The sequence below is a fragment of the Diabrotica undecimpunctata genome, chromosome 2, assembly GCF_040954645.1.
Source record: "Diabrotica undecimpunctata isolate CICGRU chromosome 2, icDiaUnde3, whole genome shotgun sequence".
NCBI lineage: Eukaryota > Metazoa > Arthropoda > Insecta > Coleoptera > Chrysomelidae > Diabrotica > Diabrotica undecimpunctata.
The window spans coordinates 136,216,550-136,241,555 of record NC_092804.1 but is presented as its reverse complement, the minus strand read 5'-3'; the positions used below and the strand labels follow the sequence as shown (position 1 = coordinate 136,241,555).

Below are 25,006 nucleotides of genomic sequence, written 5' to 3'. Positions count from 1 at the left end.
GCTTTTTTTGATTTTATATGATCGATAACCATTTTTCTTTAAAACTCTGTTAACTGTAGTAGCACTTGTGCCTACTACCTCAGCAACTTCATTGCAGGACATTGTAGGATTTTCATTGACACACGCACAAATCATCACTTGTTTCTGTTCCTGATTTTCATCAAAAACAGGATCACGCTTGTGACTGCGAGGGTTGACGCATCCCTGCCCTTCAAAATTATTTACTACACGCGATACCGTTTTTAATGTAGGAGTTGGACGGTCTTCAAATGCACCGGCAAATAATTCCTGAATTTGTCGAAGCGTATTACCTTGGTAATACCATTTGACAAGTTGAACTTTTTCCGCAGCTGAATATTCCATGATTAAAAATGTATTTTTCTGAATGGAAAAACAATTCTGAATAGTTTCGCTACCCACTTGATTCTCCGCAGAAATCAGTCATAAATGAAATGCCACGCCCAGCTATCTGTGATCGACGACGGCTGAAGTCACATGTGAGAGCGGGCCGGATTAGCCCAGTGGATCAAATAAGCCAAGCAATTAGGTAACCGTGTATCTAGTCGCGTGGCGCTTACGGTATACCAAAGTTACTATGTTCTAGAACATTCCCACCTCTAATTCGCCTACGTGACGGGTTGTTCTCTCTCGCACTCGATATCGCTGGAAAGTTCTAGTCGCTTGCGAGATGCAGCCGTTACACGGGCCACGCTGAATACATGTTCGTAACAATATGGTACAGATTTAGATAAGCAGTCACGTCTACTGGATGAAATGTCAGAAATGGTCAATTAAATGTGGGTTAGTAAACATAAAGGACTTATTCCATTTCAAAAAAAGATTGCTTACCAATAGATTTCTGAAAGAATTACTTTCTTACCTACAAGCAAAATACAACGTTGACATATTTTAACTTCGAGGTTGAGTCAAGACGTGCTAGAGAACTTTTTTCCTATATTCGAGAAATTTGTGGTGCAAATGATCCTTCGCCAATAGATTTTAAATAATAAGTGGTATGTTTTAGGAAAACAGTCGACGGCGATTTTTACAGAATGTAGCAATACTATTAAAACTAATGAATCCTGCGTAAGTAACAGTTCAATAGGAAGTCCTCAATTGCCAAGCGATATTTTGGCGTCAGAAGATATTTGCTTGACACAAAAAATGCTGTCTAATTTGGTAGAAAAAACTGAAGGTTCGAAAGAATCTCAGTCTGAAGAGGACAAAATACATTTATAGAAGCTCACTACTTGGAGGAGGATCATATAATTGACGATGCCGTTTTGAAAGTCACAGACAATTGATGAGGTGAAAGAAAAAATTCATCGGGACTCTTTGAAGTATGTTGCTGGTTTTGTTGCATACAAATTCAAACATAAATATAGTTTAGGAAACCCTACAAAAACTTATGAGGCATATATGGAACTAGATACACAGTCTCTAGAGGTTTTCTTTTGTATCCAAACGAAGAATTGTGGGAAACTTCAATAAAAATGGAATCATTGTTTTGTACAATCCATGAAAGTCTTTATCAAAAAAACCTAAAATCTTTCAACAGCTGACACAGAAAACTTCAGCTCAGCTTGAGAATACCACGATACCATTTGAGGTAAGTACTCATAAGTATGTCTCAGTAGAACACGCAAATATATAAGATTAAGAGAAATGAACATACAGATTTGTTTCTGTAACTATTAAAGAAAATTCGACAAAAATATGTCGGTTTGTTAACTTTAAGAAATAAATTTTAATAATGTAGTATAAAATATTCAATAAATCTTTATTATGAATTGTCGGCCGGATTCATTACTTAAACATTGTAAATTAAGCTAATGTTGAAAAATGCAAGTCAAAGTTCGAAGATATTTTTTAACACATTCATTTAAAACAGTTTTCTCTAATTTTAAATATTCAGGTAACACATTCATTTAAAACAATTTTTTCTAATTTTAAATGTTAATTAAGTGATTCAGAAAGTGTTTTTAATAACCATTTTACATACTTTGTTCAAAATACACGATTTTGGAAATATTCCAGTAATGAATCCGACCATCGAAATATGTATAAAATTGAATTAATTTTTATGCTTATTAATTGAAAAGACATTATTATATTTCTACATTAATTTCTACGGCAAAAGTATAGTAGAGAAAGTGCCGATGAAGTTTAGCTGCAAATGAGGGACAGATTTGTTTTTGGCAGAGTTGCCATATCACAAATAAATCACGAAAGAGCATGCAATATAATATTAATTAATGTTACTAAATTACTAAACATTCTTTTTAAGTTTTTAAAAGAAGTTTAATTAATTTAAATTTAATTTATTATAATTTAAATTAACTTTAATTTTTTATTCGGTACCATTTCATCCCAAAATTATAAGAAAATAGTCATAAAATTGAAATCTGCTGAACATCTGTTGCAATCTGGCAACTAGTGTTTTCAAAGTTTTGACAGTATTGCCAAGTTTATTTGTTAATCTACCAAAGGCCAATTATAATTTTTTTTATAATAATTAACTGCAACTAATATCAAAAGAAACAAATATTCATTCGTTCGTGTTTTATATAAATTTAAAAAATTTAAAAAAATACCCGATTTCATATAATAATATAATAAAAATGTACTGTTTCAAAGCATATTTGAGGCATATAACATATACATAATAAGGACATGGCAATACCGCAAACACAAATTTGACGGATCGTTTGTAGCTAACTTCATCGGCACTTTCTCTATACTTTCGCCATTATTTCTACAATATGAATATACACACTTTATGTAGCGGAACGTCAAAAAAAGTTTTTTTTATTTTTCAATAATCAGAAAACCTATACCCAAGAAAAAAGTATATAGAAAGTACCGGTTAAGGTAGCTACAAATGAAACGTCAAAATTGCGTTTGCGGTATTGCCATGTCCTTATTATGTATATGTTTTGTGCCTCAAATGTGCTTTGAAACAGTACATTTTTATTATATTATTTTATGGAATCTGGTATTTTTAAAATTTTTTTAAATTTCTATAAAACACGAATGAATGAATATTTGTTTCTTTTGATATTAGTTGCAGTTAGTTATTAGAAAAAAATTTATAATTAGCCATTGGTAGGTTAGCGGATAAACTTGACAATACTGTCAAAATTTTCAAAACGCTAGTTGCCAGATTGCAACAGATGTTCAACAGATTTCAATTTTATGACTATTTTCTTATAATTTTGGGATGAAATGGTACCTGAATATCGTTTTATTATTGTATTAGTTAGTTGCTGGAACTTGTTCAGATCGTCACTATATTTAAGTTCGGTTCGGAAAACAAAATTTTAATTTAAAATAATGCATTATTTAATTAAAATTATATCCCATGCTCTTTCGTTCTTTATTCAAACGACATGGCAACACTGTCAAATACAACATTTCTTTCATTTGTAGCTAACTTCACCGGCACTTTCAACTTTCAATATACTATATACTTTTGCCTGCCTTATCTAAGCTTTTGCCATGGATCAAATGGAAGTAAAACAAGAATTTAGTGAAAAGCTGTATAAAATAGAACCAGTGGATTATAATGTGGATAATTCTGTTTCGGATATTTTTAAAATTGAGGCTATTGAAGAACCCAAGAGAGAAAGTACACATAATACATTTGATTATTTAGACTTAAACAAAATCTCCATTAAGACTGAAATAGAACAAGATCATACACCTAAATTATTGGAAGAGAAACAAACAAAGAAATCAGGTAAATAAATAAATAAAGAAAAATGGTTTGGTATAATGTAATGTGTGTCACAATAATTTCTTCATTCCAAATAAAAATATTTAGTTTTTACCCTTTAATACTGATTTAATTGTAAAAATATAATTTGGTTCGCCATCCTTTCTTCAAAGCTTCCAAGTTGCGCAAATTAGAGTTGATAAGGAAGTAACACAAAATCCATATTTATATCAAATAATATAGCCGCTTCTAAGCGTCTATATTCTTTGTTTATATCCATGGTTAAGACTCATAAATCTAAAATTTTCACATTCGTAAAGCTATGAGTGGAGTATTAATAATTATCTATTTTTCTTCTCGGTATAATTTTTTGTATTATTTCTAGCATCTCTTTGTAACTGATAAAGTTTTCAGCTTGTACTTTTTCTTTTAATTTTAATTCAGCATTTCTCTTTAGATTCATTTCTTCAACAGTTTCCCCAGCTGTTTTTGTTAGGTACAATTGCAACTGTCTCATTAATCCTCTGTATTAAGTATGTGCTTCTCTGTTTATGTTAAGTTCTTTTTAAAAAGCATGTATAATATTGTTTCTTTAGTGAATATTTACTTACCTCCGCCTTACCATCATTATGTTTCTACCATAATTTTGCTCCCACAAGATAGTGATTTGAGCCAGAATTCTGGCATGATATTTTCTTACATGGAATATATCAGTTCATCTTTTTGAAATCAGGATGTGGTCAATTTGATTTACTTCATTAGCTTTTAGTATTCTCTTTGTTCCTTTTTCCAAGGTTTTTGTCTGGAAATTAATGCTGATAACTACATATTTATTTGCTATTGGGAAATATGTTGGCAGGGTTTTTTATTTTTCTATTTTAGTATTAAAGTCACCCAATCAGTTTAACCCTTTCAGTCACTGTGTCGTCAATTGACGACACAAGAATTTTAACTTCGTTTAAGTAAATATTACAGTTAGTCACAATTTTGTCAATTGACAACATCAAAAACGGGCCCTATTTTATTAAAAAATATGCTAATATTCCTACCAAAAGTCATTACCTTACAAAAGAGTACCATAAGTGGGAATAGTTTGGAATTATTAACAAAATATATTTCATTACACTAAAAAAAGCGTGACCGAAAGGGATAATAGGCTCCTGTCTTAGAATTTTATCATATTATTGTATATCTTCCAAGAGTATTTCTATCACTTCTGCAACATTTATTGGTAATTTACCAATGTCACATTATGCAATTTGCATTAAGACTGATTCTTTGCTGTAAATTATGTCTGATACTGATGTAAACATAATAGAGCAATTTTTTGTTATTATTACTCTACTATTCTTTCATCCTTTTTAGTTTGATTTTTAGTATTTGTTTTATACTAATGTTATTCAAATTTAAACGTAAAAATACATAGAAAATATAAAGACTATAAAATATGATGATACAAGTAGGTATGGGAACATATTACTTAATACAATGCAACTACAAATTTGGTAGAATACAAAAAATATGATAATTATTATTTGTTATATTTTTATATAACAAAAAAAATTCAATATATCCCGCTTAAATGCATGTACGGATTTTTTAACACTTCCACTAAACACTAATAAGTTTTTATTTTTTATCAAAAAAAAAATGACTCTACCATCTGCCTCTATGGAAAATTTGAGCGTATAATAATTTGTTTCATTAGAAAAAAAAAGAGCATTGCACTTGGGGAGTGCCTACAGAAGTGAATACTTTTTATAGCATGTTATTGCTATACTATGTAGGTTAATGAAATTTTATGTCTGCTTATTACTGAATTGTTAATATCTTTTACAACAACATTACACATTTAAGTTATTTAAAATTTTAAAAATCTTAATTTTTTTCTTTAAAAATTTTGTTTAATGATTGTAGTAATTTTCAAAATTTGTTAAATATATAATATAGAATTTATTCATCATATACATTTTCATTATTATCTTGTATTTATGATTAATTATTATTTTTTTTTGATTATATTCTAAAAAGAATCATGAATAATGGGAGGGTAGATTAATTAATTTCTATTAAAAACTTTCCATTTGTAAATACTTATCTATAAACGACTACAAAATTTCTAAAATAAACTTTTCTTAATTTTAATTATTTTATTTAATTGTATTTAATTTTATTTAAGTTTTTTTTGATTTTATTTAGTTTTATTTACTTATATTTTTTTAATATAATTTTATTTAATTTTTAATTTTTTATGATTTTTTATAATTTTTTATAATATTATTTAAGTTGATGTAATTTTATGTGATTTTGTTAAATTTTATTTCTTTTAGTTAATTTTTATTTAATTTTATATGTTGTACTCAATATTCGAATTTGGCCAATGACCGGAATTTATACCCACAACGTGTTGTGAATTTCGTTTATTTCTCACATCGCGTTTCGGGTATTTTTGACGTGCACAGAACGCGTTGTTGATAAATTACAATGACCCGGCACTGAATACAAAACTTTGGACTCTGCCTCTTAAAAAACAGGAACAGGTAGAATTAGACTGCATACACATTAAACTGCTACCATCACCCGCCACTCAAATCACTTTCCATAATGTAAGACGAAGATTTCCATGAAAAGGGGCAAAAACAGAAAACTTTACAAATTTGAGGAATGAATTTGGATCCAGACCTAAGCCGACTGTCTTTTACACCGACTCAAGTAAGAATGACGAAATTATCTTTAAAATTCATTCCCACAATCTTGGCATAAACAAAACATATAAACTGGAATATTTATTTGAAACGCAGAATATCCTAAAAGTGGTTTCGATCAAAGAAAATAATACCCAAGAAATATAAACAACTCTAAAAATGGTTTATTTTACTGGGCGACGCTAAAATGAATTGAAAGAATTCGGTGTTTTAATATGTACGATTGGGAAATGAAATACACTAAGATTATTCTTTGATACTTTATCAAATACGAAAGGATTTCGATACATATCCAAATAATTTAGAAATGCTACAAATTTATAAATTGACGGAGTGGAATTTTCGCGCATGAGTAGAAATAGTGGCTAGAGTTGATGACCATGATACTAGGATATCTTTTTATTATTAATATTTTATAAATTATTAATTTACCGTCGACTGTAACAAATAATCAATAAAATTCGAACATGTTGATAAACAACTTTACAAAATGGCGTGCGGGTCACTTTGATTGACAGCACAAAATTCTTCCTTATGATTAGCCAGACGCAAGTAACGCACTGTAAGAGATAAAAGTTGGCCAACTCTTCCGTTCCAGTGCGTCTCACTTACGTTCCCTCGTGCGTTTACGTTCATTTATAAATAAAAGTACACAAAATTCTATGTTAATCTTCTTCCAGTACGTCTACGTTTACAGTCCGTCAAACTATAAATCCAGCTTTAGTTTCGCATCACGCCCATGGTAAAAAGTTATATGATATTGCCACTATCAGCTGATGACCTCAGAATGAGAGTGGCTGTTGTAATACAATACATATATTATTATGTTTATAATGGGATTTTTATCAATTGTTTAACTTTTGACGAGATTTTTGTGAAATTTAAGTTGATTAGTAGGCTTTTTAGTGTGAAAGAAATATTATTAACCCCTTAATGCTTTCACTCCGAAATTAGTGTTCAGACACAATAAACTAATATTTTTTTACTAACAGCTTATATTTGCCTTTTCCAATCATACACTGTTGGTTTCATTCCATAACGTTGATTTAATAGATAAATGTGATTTTAGGTTTTTCATGTAAAGATATAAAAACTGATCCGAGTAATATATTAAAACAAGATGATGATGGAAGTAGTCAATTGAACCAGTATTTAACTGCCGCTATGACAGTGAACACTACAGAAAAACCTTTTATACCAGAAATTTTTCGTAAACAGTCTACAACAGAGACTGTTTTAAAAATACATGAAAGAATGCTCAACAGGAAAAAAGGTTTAAGGTGTAAAATATGCAACAAACAGTTTTCATATCATTCCAAATTAAAAGAACATGAAAAAGTTCACACTGGAGAAAAAACATATACATGTGAAATTTGCAAGAAACAATTTAAAAGGAATTATGAATTAAAAAGACATTTAATAGTTCATACTGGAGAAAAACCATTTACATGTGAAATTTGCATGAAACAATTTCTAAGGAATTATGAATTAAAAAGACATTCAATAGTTCACACTGGAGAAAAACCATTTACATGTGAAATTTGCACCAAACAGTTTTCAACCAATTATAATTTAAAAATGCATTTAAGAGGTCATACCGGTGAAAACGCATTTGCATGTGAAATTTGCACCAAACAGTTTTCAACTAATTATGATTTAAAAATACATTTAAGAGTTCATACCGGTGAAAAACCATTTGCATGTGAAATATGCAACAAACAATTTTCATGGAGTTCCCAATTAAAAATGCATTTAAGAGCTCACACTGGAGAAAAACCATTTACGTGTGAAATTTGCATGAAACAACTTTCAAGTAATTATGACTTAAAAATACATTTAAGAGTTCATAGTGGTGAAAAACCATTTGCATGTGAAATTTGTACCAAAAAATTTTCACGAAATTCTAATTTAAAACATCATATGGTAGTACATTATGTAGAAAAACGTTTTGCATGTGACATTTGCACCAAACAGTTTTCACGGAGTTCTGACTTAAAAATTCATATAAGAGGTCATACCGGTGAAAATCTATTTGCATGTGAAATTTGTATGAAAAAATTTTTAAGGAGTTATGACTTAAATATACATTTAAGAGTTCATACCAGTGAAAAACCATTTGCATGTGAAATATGCAACAAACAGTTTTCATTACATTGCAACTTAAAACAACATAGCAGAGTTCACACTGGAGAAAAGTCTTTTGCGTGCGATATTTGCAGCAAACAATTTTCAAACAAGAATAGCTTAAAGAGACATGCATCAGTGCATACTAGTGAAAAAAACTATCAAATGGAAAATGTTTAACAAACAGTTCTCAACAAGTTCCGCTTTAAACATAAAAATCAGAAGTGGAAATCAAAACTTCAAAATAAATATGTTTTCAACTGAAATAGTAGTTAATTCCAATTAAAAATAGTAAATAAAATAGAAACAAGACACAGAGTAGAGGAAGCCCTTTGGACTATACATCAAACAATATTCGCGAAGTTCTTATTTAAAATTACATGAAATTGACGAGTGGAAGTTGTTTTATAGAAATTGTACTTAAAAATAAACAATTAATAGTACTGACAGCTTGTTTATTGTACGTGTATGAGTTTTGAAGACTACCTACGTAATAATTGATTGATTAATGATTCAATTAGGTCACTTGATTTTAACTTGTTATATATTGCTATTTACACTATTAATACCACTACACATGATCAGAACCTTCAAAGATAACTCTAATAGTACACCAGTCTATCTGAGAAAAATCATTGATTTCACGTAATAATCTTATACATATAATTGAAGGTTCTAAAAGGTACGTATATGAGGGGTAGCTGATGAAAAATTCGTAAAAAGGTACAGCTGATTTTGGTTTGTTTTTGTTTTAAACGATCTTAAAAAGTAAAAAGTCATTTTTTCCTTTAAAACCTTTCTTATGAAGTTTTGAGAAAAATAATTCAAATAAAAATTATAGATCTTAAAATGTTCTTCTAATAGAGAAGTCTATTGAATATGGATGCTTATATTTGAACGAAGGATCATGAGACGAATATTTGGTGGCATCTGTGAAAATGGTGTTTGGAGAAGGAGGTACAACTACGAGATATATCACATATATAAACATATATTTGGTGGTAAAGACGTAGTATCCTTTATAAAAATAGGAAGACTAAGATGAGCAGGACATCTGGCAAGATCAAGTAGAACAACCCTCCTAGAAGAATCCTTATGTCACAACATGTGGGAAGTAGAAGTAGGTGTAGATGAGGATGGTCGACAAATAGGCGCAGCAAACTGGCAACAGTTGGCAATGGATAGAACTGACTGGCGTAATAGACTTGGGAAGGTCGAGGCTCTTTTATAGGGCTGTAGCACCAATGATGATGATGATGATTGAATATGGAAAACCAGCATACATGTGCTTTGTAGATTTAAAAAGTGCTTTTGACAGGGTGAAGCGAAATGAGATCTTAAATTTATTACAAGCTGAACAAATAGACCATCAGATAATAAGGACAATTAATGAAATTAACAAGACCAGAGTTATAATGCCAACAGGGGAAACAGAATGCATAGAACTAAAAGGAGGAATCCGCCAAGGAGACTCGCTCAGCCCATTGTTATTCAATATGGTGAGGAATCAAATAATTCACGAAGTAAGAAAACGACACGATGCAGTACTAATTGCTGATAACGAAGATGACCTACAAAGGCAGCTCCACACCTTCAATATTACAGCAAACAAACTTAATATGAGAATATCAGTAGAAAAAACTAAATGTATAGTGATCAGTAAAGAGCCGCGTAGATGCAAACTAGAAATAGACGGCAAAATTGTAGAACAAGTAATGAAATTCAATTACCTAGGAGTAGAGATCACTAGTGACAGGGATATAAGAACAGAGACCAGGCATAAGGCAAGCATCAAAAGCGGCAAGAGTAAGTGGTTGCCTCCGAGAAACCATATGGAGAAACAAATATCTGACAACGGAAAGCAAAATGAAAGTATTCAAGACAACAGTAAGACCAATCCTAACATATGCAGCGGAGGCAAGGACCGATACAAGAAAGACGAAACAACAAATCAACAATATCGAAATGAAAGTATTAAGATCAATAGCGGGCATATCATTAAGAGACAGACAAACCAACAGAAGTATACGCTAACAATGTAAAATTCAAAATATTAACAGGTGGATAAAAACTGGAACGAACATGTAAACCGAATGGGACCAGATAGATTAGCGAACATGTGTAAAAACAACAAGCCGTATAGCAGAAAACCCGTTGGAAGGCCGCCAAAAAGATGGAAAGATAATGTACAGTCAACAACGACTGAAACAGAATAAGAAGCAGACAAACATGAGTAATCCTAGTCGCACGAAGAAGAAAAAGAAAATGTTCTTCAATTTTCGAGTTTCTAAATTAAAATACATATAGAATTCACTAAGATAGTTCCAAAAAAACCTTCAATTTTGCAGTAGTTTATAAATGTTAATACATCATGAATGTGTTGCTTGTTTGAATCCATTTAAAATAGGTAAAAGAAATAAATTAGACTTACAATCAATTTAATTTTACTACCAAAAAACGACCGGTTTCGCTTTCTGAAATTTGCAAAGCATCTTCCGGTCAAACGGTACAAAGTAAATTAAATGCTGCTATAGATCAAAAAAGTTATAGTAATTATGGCAATATTACATGTCTGTGTTTATTAATATGCATAAAATTGATTTAGCAAAGTGAAAACCCACAAATTGGTAAGAGATAATCTATTGAATTGTAATAAATTAGAAATAAACAAAATACTACTTACATGCCGGTACAAGAATTTTTAGATAATGATTCGTGATACATAGTTCAAACTATCCTGTATTGCTGATAATGGGTGATCTTCGGTCAATGTTGTAACTGTCTGACAATTAACGAGGAAGTTTCTTGAGGGGAGAGATGTTAACAAATGAAATAGGAGTAAGGTATATGTGATTGTTTGTTAAATGAAAGTGATGTTTTATATTATTAAATTATTAAAGGTATTTATATTTATTCAGGAGATATATTTTAGAAATGTGTGTCAATTTATTGAATTTTTTTACAGAAAGAGGACAGTTATATGACAATGAATGAAATTAGTTGTACTATTTTGTGGGTGTGCAATTTCTTTGACTTGAAATTATCAAATTTTTTGATAAAAAGCATTTAATTTCTGTTTTGGCAGAAAATTGTGATGTCAAATGTTAAAATTATAAAACTAAAACACAATTAGGGACAAACAGAACACAATTAAAAGGACAAAACAGAGTTTTTTTTTGTTGTCTACTAGTATTTTAAGAGGACCTCTTAAAATACTAGTAGAGAAAAAAATCTCAATTTTACCAGTTATTCCTCTCCTACCAAGTGATGTAGTGCCAATAGGCCCCCTTTTTAAAAGTTTTATGTCTGCGGGGATATTCCAAGTCAAGGGAAAATGTGTTGGGTCGCCCAGCGTGTATATATATATATATATATATATATATATATATATATATATATATATATATATATATTGTATATATATATATATATATGTATATATATATATTTGTATATATATATATATATATACATAATATATATATATATATATATGTATATATATATATATTTGTATATATATATATATATATACATAATATATATATATATATATATATATACATAATATATATATATATATATATATATATATATATATATATATATATATATATATATATATATATATATATATATATATATAAAGGGCTGTTACGATGGTCACATGAAGTTTGTTCTGGGTGTGAAGAAGAAGACAATGACTTTATGTGTGACGTTTGTTAATAAACTCGATGTGAAACTTTCTATTTCTACGATGGCAATAATGTTTTTATTTTGAAAATACACTTTCATTTAGTATACAAATTCAGTTTAAATTTTGTATTTTACATCGGTCAAAGTGGCCATTTGATAGGGTTAGGGTAAAAAATATGTATCTAAAAAATTTAGTGAGATAAAGTGAAAATTAAAATTGTCTTATGTAGCTAAGTATATAGGATGTCGTATGTTAATACATCGTGTATTTCTTATTTATTTTCTCCAAGATGAAAAACATATTCCTTAGCATGGCCACTTTGCCCATCCTTCCCTTACCACCATTTTAACGGGTTATAACTTTTACTCCTTCACTGTATATGCCATCTATAAGTTGGATCACAAAATTTAGATGTTCATTTAGAATCCTTCCAATGTTGAGCTTTTAATGTTAATAAACAATGGAAGTATGATTTTAAGAATAAAACGTTATGATTTTAAAAATAAAATGTTATCTTGGATCCTATTGGTCATAGAAGGTTCTGTTTTTTATTTTTTTTTACTTTTTTTTGAAAGTTTATTTTTTCACCAGCTTTTGATTGAGCCTATGTAGTATAAGTATATAAGTATAAGCTTCAAAGAATCGATTGCGATTTACGAAATACATGTAGAGTCACTGTTTGGGCAAGTACAGTTGTTTAAATAATCGCCCTCCGGGATAAACAAATTGAATAACTGATAAACTATTTGGTCGATCTATTTGAAATTTGGGTTACTTTATTAATTCGTTAACTGTCAAAATTTTAAGTAGTTATATTACATGTGTTTATGCAAAACAAGAGGTATTAACATTTATAAATTACTACAAAATAAGACATATTTGCCTTTTCCAATCATACTCTGTTAGTTTCATTCCATAACACTGATTTAATAGATAAATTTGATTTTAGGGTTTTCATGTAAAGATATAAAAACTGATCCAAGTAATATATTAAAATCAGATGATGATGGAAGTAGTCAAATGAACCAGTATTTAACTGCCGCTATGAACGTGAACACAAGAGAAAAACCTTTTATATCTGAAAGTTTTCCTAAACAGTCTACAACAGGGACTGTTTTAAAAATACATAAAAGAATGCTCAACAGTAAAAAAGGTTTAAGGTGTAAAATATGCAACCAACAGTTTTCATATCATTCCAAATTAAAAGAACATGAAAAAGTTCACAATGGAGAAGAAAAATTTACGTGTGATATTTGCATGAAACAATTTTCAAGAAATCATGAATTAAATAGACATTTAAGAATTCATACTGGTGAAAAACCATTTGCATGTAAAATATGCAATAAAAATTTTTCAAGGAATTATGATTTAAAAGTACATTTAAGAGTTCATACAGGGGAAAAACCATTTGCATGTGAAATATGCGGCAAACAGTTTTCACAAAGTTCTAGTTTAAAAGAACATATAGTAGTACATTCTGATGAAAAACGTTTTGCCTGTGACATTTGCCCCAAACAGTTTTCACGGAGATTCGAATTAAAATTGCATTTAAGTGTTCACACTGGAGAAAAACCATTTACATGTGAAATTTGCATGAAACAATTTACAAGGAATTCTGAATTAAAAAGTCATTTAATAGTTCACACTGGAGAAAAACCATTTACATGTGAAATTTGCCTGAAACAATTTACAAAGAATTATGGATTAAAAAGACATTCAATGGTTCACACTGGAGAAAAACCATTTACATGTGAAATTTGCACCAAACAGTTTTCAACTAATTATGATTTAAAAATACATTTAAAAGTTCATACCGGTGAAAACCCATTTGCATGTGAAATTTGCCACAAACAGTTTTCAACTAATTATGATTTAAAAATACATTTAAGAGTCCATACCGGTGAAAAACCATTTGCATGTGAAATATGCAACAAACAGTTTTCACAAAGTTCTGGTTTAAAACAACATATTGTAGTACATTCTGTAGAAAACAGGTTTGCATGTAAAATTTGTACCAAACAATTTTCATGGAGTTCCCAATTAAAAATGCATTTAAGAGTTCACACTGGAGAAAAACCATTTACATGTGAAATTTGCATGAAACAACTTTCAAGTAATTATGAATTAAAAATACATTCAAGAGTTCATACCGGTGAAAAACCATTTGCATGTGAAATTTGCACCAAAACGTTTTCACGGAGTTCTAATTTAAAACATCATATGGTAGTTCATTATGTAGAAAAACGTTTTGCATGTGACATTTGCACCAAACAGTTTTCACGGAGTTCTGACTTAAAAATCCATTTAAGAGGTCATACCGGTGAAAATCTATTTGCATGTGAAATTTGTATGAAAAAATTTTCAAGGAGTTATGACTTAAATAGACATTTAAGAGTTCATACCAGTGAAAAACCATTTGCGTGTGAAATATGCAACAAACAGTTTTCACTACATTGCAACTTAAAACAACATAGCAGAGTTCACACTGCAGAAAAGTCTTTTGCGTGCGATATTTGCAGCAAACAATTTTCAAAAAAGATTGACTTAAAAAGACATGTATCAGTACATACTAGTGAAAAAAACTATCACATGCAAAATATTTAACAACCAGTTTTCAACGAGTCCCACTTTAAACATAAAAGAATCCGAAGTGGAAATCAAAACTTCAAAATAAATATATTTTCAACAGAAATAGTAGTTAATTTCAATTAAAAATATTAAATAAAATAGGAACAATACACAGAGTAGAGGAAGTCCTTTGGACTATGCATCAAACAATATTCACGAAGTTCTTATTTAAAATTACATGAAATTGACGAGTGGAAGGTGTTTTATAGAAATTGTACTTAAAAAATAAACAATAGTAGTTTATGAATATATGGTGATTTAAACACTACACATGATCCGATCCTTATAGAATCCTAAATAGATCCTAAACTCTAATAGAACTCGTACAAGAAATAAATAGATTGTAACGAAATAGCGTATCTTCGAAGTATCCAGTATAATGTGTCACAATTCGAAGAAAGATCACTAATGTACGAGAATCTTTGGCTTGACATTCCAGAACATACGGCGCAGCAACGAATAGAAACAGACGGTTCGAGATGCTCTAGAGTAATGTATTTTTGTATATATACGAAAAGTTGTTATTAGTTTAGTTTTGAAAATAATATCGCACTGTAAATAAATAGTTATAAATTAGAACAATGGTGTCACGTGTGTGGAAACATTTATTAGAAAATATAAAAATAAATTAAACGATGATTTTTGAAAAGTATTGTTCGTCGAGAACATCCGTATATTCCCGTAGTAATTTTTGTAAGAAAGAACGTTTGAAAAGGTGTGCCTGACCAAAGATGCTGCTTGTAAAACTCTCAGTAAAAGAGTTACCTGAACAACTAGAAGAACGGGATGAAGACTGCAGCGAGACAGAAGATCCTTCAAGAACGACTGAGGGATGTTCTTAACAAGAATGGAGATTTCCCAGGGACATTCCATTTTCCGTCAGCAGAAAAAGTAGTTTTAATGAAAATTGACGAAACATCTAGAAAGAATGATAATATATTCGAAAATGTTTCCAAAATATTCAATGAAACTTCTCAACTTATTATAGAAACAGCTAGACAAAACGACGACGAAAACGACAAGTATTTAAAGAAGTATGTGGACAGAACAATGAGAAATTTGAAGAAGTTTCTAGAACATTCGATTAGGTACAGAAAAATGTAAACAATGTAAAATTGAAGATCAAATAATTAAAGAGCATGATAGCCAACACGAAAGAGCTGTAGCAATCAATGCAGTAGTTTTAGTTTCTGTAGTGAAAAAAGAATCACCGCGGTACCAAACGACACATCATATAAGATTTAAATTGCCACCATTTGATGGGAAGTCTTCTTGGTCCATATACCTTAGGACTATCATGGACCGAACAAGAAAAGACTGTTTCCTTGACTGCTGCGGATATTCTAAGATTGATATTTTTGATTATAATTAGCAAAAATCAGAACCAGAATTTTGCATCTGGAGTTTCTTGAATATTTTTGCCTCTGGTGCAGTAATAGCCTTTTTTAGGCTAATGTAATTCTCTAAGACTCCAAAAATTCTTTAAATGATGATCTGCGGTAAAATCTGCGAAATCCGTAAGTCCATACCTGGCGGAAATCACAGCGCAAACTACGTAACTCCGCCATTGTTCGTTACGTTGCAAGCACGAGCTGTGCTGGTCTTGTAAAATATTATTTTTTGTGCGTTGTTTTCGATCTTTTAAACTTATTTTGGGCGAATAACATAAGGTAAGTGTCCTTAATTTGTGTTTTAACTTTTAAATATAATTAAATGTAGTTTTAGACTTAAAATAAACTGTTTAAAATAATGCATGGAGTTACGGGATTTGCGTATAATTTGAATTTAGTGTATTATCGAATTAAGTTGTTGGAGTTAAGGGGTTTTTCTACTGTATATAATTAGGGATTTAGAGTCATACTTCTAGAGAGTATTCTCAGAGAATTCTTTAATAAAAAAAAATACAAAATAATAAGTAGTTATCAAAGGAATAATACTCAGAATATTGTGAAAATCAAAAATTTGTTTTATTTTTCCAATTTTGCTTATTTTTAACGGGTTTTCTGTCTTATTAACATTTACTATTGAGTGAAATGAAAATCTTGAAGTCTTCCACCACTAATTTTAATAAATTTCTTGGTCAATAGAAAAGAAATAACCTGTATAGGTATGACCAAGCAAATAATAAAATATTAAAGGGAGACTTCAAGATTTTCAACTCCACTTCAAGAATTAACTATTTTTCAACTTTTACTATTGGTTTAGCCATTACCATGACAACGGTTTTTGTTTACAGGGCATAATGGACATCTTTAAAAGCAGAACCAACAGAATTATGTTAGACTCGAGAAAAATATGGCTGAAGCCATTAATAATGAGAAAACCCTATGTGATGTTACAAACTTGTTTTCTTCATATGATGAAAAACCTTTTCAAAAATTCCTCTCTAGTGACGTTGATGATGAAATGTTACTATTGGATATTCCAGAACTTGCAGATATGATGAAGATGAACTCTGACCAAATTTTGCCAGAAAGTATCCTAGGAGATGAAGTATTAAACAATTTTTGCACTCCAATTGAAGAAAATGATACTTTAGAGTTTGAAAATAACATTCTTAGCTCATCAGAAGTAATTGCGGAAAATGTAATTATGGAAATTCAGAATGAAAGTGAAGTTGAAAATCATTCCAAATATATACCACAGAATGATGAGGACGTGATATTATTACCCTCTAAAAGTAATAACTTGTCAGATGTTAATAAAAAGAATATAATAGCAGAAGTTCGAAATGGTGTAGAGTTTGAAGATGATCCTTATTATGTACTTGAAAGTGGTCAAGAATCGTCTACTTTTTCTGAAAAGATGCTGACAAGGAAAGAGAAACAGCACAAGAAGCAGAACAAGATAAAGATGACCCACTAGAAAAAAGAAGAATGAAAAGGCAGCTTGCGAATAAAGATAATTGGATTGAAAATAAGAAACAGGCAAAATACAACAACATCAAGAAGAAAGGAGTCTATGCTTTACTACATGAAGAAGGAAGGTCAACTTATTAGAGTTTGTAAGCAGATGTTTTTAAACACACATTTTCTGAAGGAGGACACATGGTACTTGACTGGTTGAGAAAAGAAGCGACTAGTCAAACAAAAACTGACGACAATAATTCCAATGAAATCACAATGCATACAGCGCGTTACAAGGACATGAAAGAAAATTTAAGGCAGTTTTTTTCTGAGCTGTCAAAAGTTGAGTCACACTACTGCCGGTCTTCTTTTGACAAACTTTATTTGGAGACCAACTGGAAATCCAAAGCAGCATTATTTCAATTCTATACGAGCTGGTGTCAAGAAAAACAAATGGATTCATTATCAATTGCCTAATTTTCCCACGTGTTTGAAGAAATGAACCTCTCGCTGTACCGTCCTAAGAAAGACGAGTGTGATAAATGTGTGGCACACCGAAATGGCAACTTACCTGATGATGTCTTTAATGAACAATAAGAAAAAAAAGGGAAGCCAGGGAGGCAAAAAAATCGAGATAAGGAGTCAGAAAATATCGTATTATGTATGGATTTACAATCAGTTTTACTGTCACCAAAGACAAACATCTCCTCACAATATGTTAAGACTAAACTGATAGTACATAATCTAACATTTTTCGATATGAAAACTAAAAATGGCTATTGCTACCTATGGCATGAGGCCGCTGGCGGTACCAGCGCCAATGACTATGCCTCAATAATTTACAGCTTTCTCAAAGATTATGTCACGAAAGATCATCCTGATCAAAAAATTATAATTTACAGTGATGGTTGTACGTCGCAGAATAGGAATTCAACACTAGCCACTGCCCTTCTAAACCTAATTATGGAATCAGAAATTACGATTGAGCAAAAGTTTCTCAAAAAAGGGCACACGCAGATGGAGGCAGATTCCATGCATTCTACTATTGAAAGAAAACTTCGTCATAATAATATTAACGTACCTGCTGACTACGTTGAAATTTGTAAGACAGCACGTAAAAATCCATGACCTTATACAGTTCATTATGTAGACCACAAATTTTTTAAGGACTTTAGTAAACTACAGTTTGTAAAATCTTTGCGTCCAGGTAAAAGAGTCGGTGATCCTCATGTTACAGACATTCGCGCCTTGCAGTATTCACCAGATGGAACAATAGCTTACAAGCTGAGACATACCCAAGATTACCAAGACCTTCCTTTTAGTCGAGTTCCAAGGTCTACTAGAAAAGAGTTATGCTGTCAATTTAGTGAACTTCCAAACTTATATAATAATCCTATACCGATTAAAAGAGAAAAGTTTTTACATTTGCAATCCGTTAAGATGAGTATTCCAGTTGATTATCACTCGTTTTATGACAACCTGGCATATCTTTAGATATGCTATATAGCATATATTTAAATTTTTGCATTATCTTTAAGTTAAGGTTTTGTTCGTTTATGTGAGGAATAAATAAGTTAAGTTTACTCAATTTTAATTATTAATTTTTACCCACCTCTTAGAGTAATTAAATCCCCTAAGTCCCAAAAATATTTAAATAAAAATAGGAAAAACCTGAAGTCCAATTAAATATGTCAAAAGATCAAATAACTTCTTAGAAATTAAAATGTCAAATTTGTTATATCTAAACAAATGTATACCTTGGTTTTTTCTATTTGCCAAAACAAAAATTTACAGGAAGTTTTTTGTCTCCCCTGAAAAAATTTCCGTTTTGGACTTACAGGTTTAGCAGATTAAGCCGACGATATGTCATAATTTTTATGTTTTTTTTTATTTGTTTAATTTTTTTATGTGTTTCAACGGTAGAATCATTTACAATAAAATACAACAAACAGTAAAAAGTAAAGATAAACATCAAAACAAAAAAAACAATTGAACACTTAAAATTTGTACATTTAAACAGTATATCAAATCACAAAAGTTAAAAAATATCTCATATTTAGATTAATAATTAGACTCTTGCCTTTTGAAAACATTAATGTTTGGACAGAATGAATCCAATAGGAGGTCATTGCAAGATCTGAGCATTCTCGACGAGGGAAAATGACGAGCATAATCAGTCCTATGAAAAGGAATATAAAAGAGTGCAGTGTGTCGAGTTCTATGTATTGTGTGTTGGCTAATAACGGGGGACAACTAATAACGTTGTTTAGCATTTTAAACAAAAATAACATATCAGCTTTCAATCTGCGGTTCTTCAGTGTAGCAATGTTAAATCGAGACAATATTACAGAATAATCAATGAAATAATTTTCAGTATTTCTTATATTAATATGTGCTTTAAATGCTAAAGATCTTAGAAACTTCCGCTGAACGCTCTCCAATCCATCAGTGTAGACTTGATGAAATGGGGACCAAACAACAGAGCAGTATTCAAGACCTGAGCGTACCAGAGAGCAATACAATAATTTACTTAAGTTAAGCAATACAGTAACTGAATCCAAGAGTACATCATTAAGAACATATCTATTAGCTATTAGATTATTTATACGACCAAATGAAATACAAGAACATTTAGTTGGATTTAAGCTTAAACCATTTGGTTTTGACCATAAACATATATTATTTACATCATCTTGCAAGAGATCTCTATCCGATTTATAATGTATACAACAAAATAACTTAAGATCATCAGCAAATAGCAGGAAGTGTGAGTTTTTGTTAGTCTTACCAATATCGTTAATGAACAAGTTAAAAAACAAGAGACCACAATGAGACCCTTGTGGGGCATCAGAACAACAATGAAATTCTTTTGAAATATAATTGTTAATACGAACTTGCTGTGTACGTCCCATCAGAAAACTTTTAATCCAATTAAGAATGGGGTCACCAAAGCCAGATGCATGAAGTTTGTGGACCAAAAGGTTATGATTAACCTGGTCAAAAACCTTTGGAAAATCAGTGTAAATGCTGTCGACCTGAATTTTATTCTCAAATGCACCCAACAGTATTGTTGGTAATTGACAAGGTTTGTTACTGTTGATTTCCCGTTAGAAAATCCATGTTGTTCATCAATAATTATGTTTCTGCAAGCCCAGGTGAGATTTATCGATACCAATTTATCAAGAAGTTTCGAGATTGCTGATTGAATAGTTATACCTCTATAATTGTTAACATACTCACGATTGCTAGATTTATAGATAGGTGTAAGAAAACTATTTTTTCAATATTGTGGAAATACAGATGATGACAATGATAAATTAAAAATTTGTTTTAAAGGTTTACAAGGGGAAAAAATACAGTTCTTAATAAGTGCTGCAGGTATGCTATCAGGCCCTGAAGAATATGTAGTTTTTAAACTCATAATTCCCTCGAAAACGTCAGTCAGACTAAATTTCAGAATCTGGAAATCCACACCCTAGTTAAATTCAAAATTAGGTAAATTATACTCACTATCATTATGTGCCTGAAAAATAACTGGCAAATAGATGGACTATTTCATCACCATTCTGAGATATTACATCCCCACCTTTATTAGATATTACATTGGGATAAGCACTAGACCCACGTGTAGAACTAACATATCTCCAAAAAGAGCGGGGATTACTTGAAAGATTTGCTTAAATAGTCTCTAAATAGTTCTTATGACATACTGCTTGTAATGATATACATCTTTCCATTAACACCGAAAATTCCTCATATGAGTTGCCTGATGCTTTAAAATTCCTGTGAGCTATTTTTGTCTGTATGACAAGCTCAATTAATTCTCGCGAAAACCAAACTGGAGAGTTTAATGATTTAAACCGTTTGATAGGAACAAACATATTGATGGTATCATAAAATATGGTAAACATTGTCTATGCAGCAATTTATATCTGATTCATCTAATACCTTGTTCCAAGGAATTGAGGCTAAATATTCATTTGCAATTGACAATAACTTTTTACTGGCAGCTCATATTTGTCTTTTCCAATCATACATTTTTTTATTATTTTAATACACTGATTTAATGGATAAATGTGATTTTAGGTTTTTCATGTGAAGATATAAAAATTGATCCAAGTAATATATTAAAACAAGATGATGATGGAAGTAATCAATTCAACCAGTATTTAAATGCCGCTATGAAAGTGAACACCAAAGAAAAACCGTTTATATCAAAAATTATTTCTAAACAGTCTACAACAAAAACTGTTTTAAAAATACATGAAAGAATGCTCAACAGGGAAAAAGGTTTAAGGTGTAAGATATGCAACAAACAGTTTTCACAACATTACAGATTAAAAGAACATGCAAAAGTGCACACTGGAGAAAAACCTTTTATATGTGAAATTTGCACGAAACAATTTTCAAGGAGTTATGATTTAAAAAGACATTTCAGAATTCATACTGGAGAAAAACCATTTGCATGTAAAATATGCAACAAACAGTTTTCACAAAGTTCTCGTTTAAAAGAACACACAGTAGTACATTCTATGGAAAAAAGTTTTGAATGTGAAATCTGCACCAAACAGTTTTCAGGGAGTTCCGAATTAAAAATGCATTTAAGAGTTCACACTGGGGAAAAACCATTTACATGTGAAATTTGTCTGAAACAATTTTCAAGAAGTTATGAATTAAAAAGACATTTAAGAGTTCATACTGGCGAAATTTCATGTGAAATTTGCATGAAACAATTTTCAAGCAGTTATGATTTAAAAAGACATTTGAGAGTTCATACTGGCGAAAAACCATTTGCATGTGAAATATGCAAAAAACCGTTTTCACGAATTTCTCGTTTAAAAGAACATATAGTAGTACACTCTATTGAAAAACGCTTTGCGTGTGAAATTTGCACCAAACAGTTTTCACAGAGATCCGAATTAAAAATGCATTTAAGAGTTCATACTGGAGATAAACCATTGACGTGTGAAATTTGCATGAAACAATTTTCAAGGAATTATGAATTAAAAAGACATTTAAGAGTGCATAGTGGCGAAATTGCATGTGAAATTTGCATGAAACAATTTCCCAGTAGTTATGATTTAAGAAGACATTTAATAGTTCATACTCGTGAAAAACCATTTCCATGTGAAATATGCAACAAACAGTTTTCACGAAGATCTAATTTAAAAGTACATATGGTAGTACATTCTGTAGAAAAACGTTTTGCATGTGAAATATGCAACAAACAGTTTTCACAGAGTTTTTGTTTAAAAGAACATATGGTCGAACATTCTGAAGAAAAACGTTTTGCATGTGAAATTTGCTCCAAACAGTTTTCAAGACATTGCAACTTAAAAGAACATAGAAAAGTGCACACTGGAGAAAAGCCTTTTGTGTGTGATATTTGCACCAAGCAATTTTCAAAAAAGTATCACTTAAAAAGACATGTATCAGTGCATACTAAAGTTGGGCCGCCGAACAGATATCCCAAGGTCGCGTGATCACTGAGTGTCGGAGAGTTGCAGGGTTGTGATTGGCTGTCTGCAGACTTACATGCGTTTGAAACTGAACGGGAGAAGCCGTTTACACAACGCACCGTATTAAATAAAATCAGTTTGTGTTAGATTATCGTTAGTTTTATATATGGATGGAAATACTCTTTCGCCTCCAAGAAAAAGGGCAAAAAAAAACAAAATTTACTGTTGAAGAAAAATGTCTAATTTTAAATACATATAAAAAAGCATCTGAGAAGTTAAACGCAGAGAAGGGTTACGAAGCTGTTATTAAATTCACTGCTGAAGCTACAGGTAAATTGTTGATATTGTTATGTTATTAATAATAATAATAATACAAATAAATTTAGGTATTAACAAATCATCCGTTTATAATATTTTAAAAGAACATCACCAAAATAATGGTGAATTTGACGAATTGTTCACAGTTTTTTTTTTTACCAAATGAGCTTCCAACGGTTCAGAAAAGTATGCAAAAAATTTCAGAAAACCCAAACATTCCAAATTTAAGGAACACTACTTTGAAAAAAGTTTTGAAATTAATTAATTTTTGGTGAGTACAATATTAATACCAACTAACTAATATTAAATCTCATATAAATAATAATAAACTGGCTGAAAGACTTCGGTCGATGCCCTTTTGATACACAGTATCAATAAAGTATAATTCTCTCTCTAATAATAAACCTTTTATCTGGACTGATTCATTCTTGTTTTAGGTTTAAGAAAAGATGTCGAAATGGTGCTTTAAAGGAAAAAAATAATGAAATTATATCATGGAGGCGACGATACTTGCGATGCATAAGACAATATCAGGAAGACCGTACCATTTATTATTTGGATGAAACTTGGGTGAACGCTGGTCACACATACAGTATATGTTGAAGGCCTTTCTACAGCATTGAAACATCCTTATGGGAAAGGCAAACGACTTATTGTTTTACATATCGGATTTGTGGAAAACGGACTGCTTTTGTTTGAATCCAAAAAGAAAATGGCTACTACCATGAAGACATGAATTCCAACCTTTTTGAAGAGTGTCTGCAAAGGATTTTGGCAGCTTTAGCTAAAACGGCAGTTATTGTCCTAGATAATGAGTCCTACTATAGCAGAAAATATGAAAAGATACCAACTAGTGCTATGCAAAAAGCTAATATTCAGGAATGGTTGAGACAAAAAGTCTTCGTAGATGTGTGCTTAGATTGCCCCCTTATCACTGCGATCTAAACCCCATTGAGCTAATATGGGCACAAGTAAAGGCTGAAGTTGCAAGAAAAATTACCACATATAAATTAAATGACGTAAAAGTACTTTTCAACGAAGCACTGAATGTTACATCGGATTCCTGGAAAAATGCTATCAACCATATAGATGGCATCATACCCAAGATGTGGGAACTAGATTTTATTGTAGAACAGTTCTACAATACCACTGATTATTCATTTAGGTGACGACGAATCTTCATTCGAGGACACCGATAGTAATTAATTTATTATTAATTAAGAATAAAGGTAACCTTTTATTGTCATATTTTATTTTTTTATATAAAAAATATACAAAAAAAACTCCCAATTCAGTCGAATTCGGGTCAAGGCTAAAAAACAATACCTGAAACCCAGGACTTTTCAATAAAAATCGGGCCATTTTTTTTTTAAATATAGAATTTTAATATCATCATCTTATTGATGATTTAACTTGCATTATTTGCGGCTTCAAACTGATTATTAACATAAAATCATATTGCATTGCAACGTACCAGATTTGATTTTGGTTCAAAGCCCGTAATGGTTTGGAAA

General features: G+C 30.6%; 1 protein-coding gene across 3 annotated transcripts; it reads left to right on the top strand.

The window, feature by feature from the left end:
- The first annotated feature begins 3,468 nt into the window (after positions 1–3,468).
- Positions 3,469–24,738, top strand: LOC140434924 (uncharacterized). Of its 3 annotated transcripts, XM_072523553.1 has the most exons (4): positions 3,469–3,739; positions 21,802–23,504; positions 23,561–23,763; positions 23,930–24,738. In XM_072523553.1, the coding sequence occupies exons 1-2, from the start codon at positions 3,499–3,501 to the stop codon at positions 23,196–23,198; spliced, it is 1,638 nt and encodes a 545-aa protein (XP_072379654.1). In that variant the 5' UTR covers positions 3,469–3,498; the 3' UTR covers positions 23,199–23,504; positions 23,561–23,763; positions 23,930–24,738. The 3 variants fall into 3 exon arrangements, with proteins under 3 accessions (XP_072379654.1, XP_072379653.1, XP_072379655.1); XM_072523552.1 differs by lacking the exons at positions 23,561–23,763; positions 23,930–24,738 and adding an exon at positions 13,191–16,539 and having other exon boundaries at positions 21,802–21,894; XM_072523554.1 differs by lacking the exons at positions 21,802–23,504; positions 23,561–23,763; positions 23,930–24,738 and adding an exon at positions 7,490–8,970.
- The last annotated feature ends 268 nt before the right edge of the window (positions 24,739–25,006 follow it).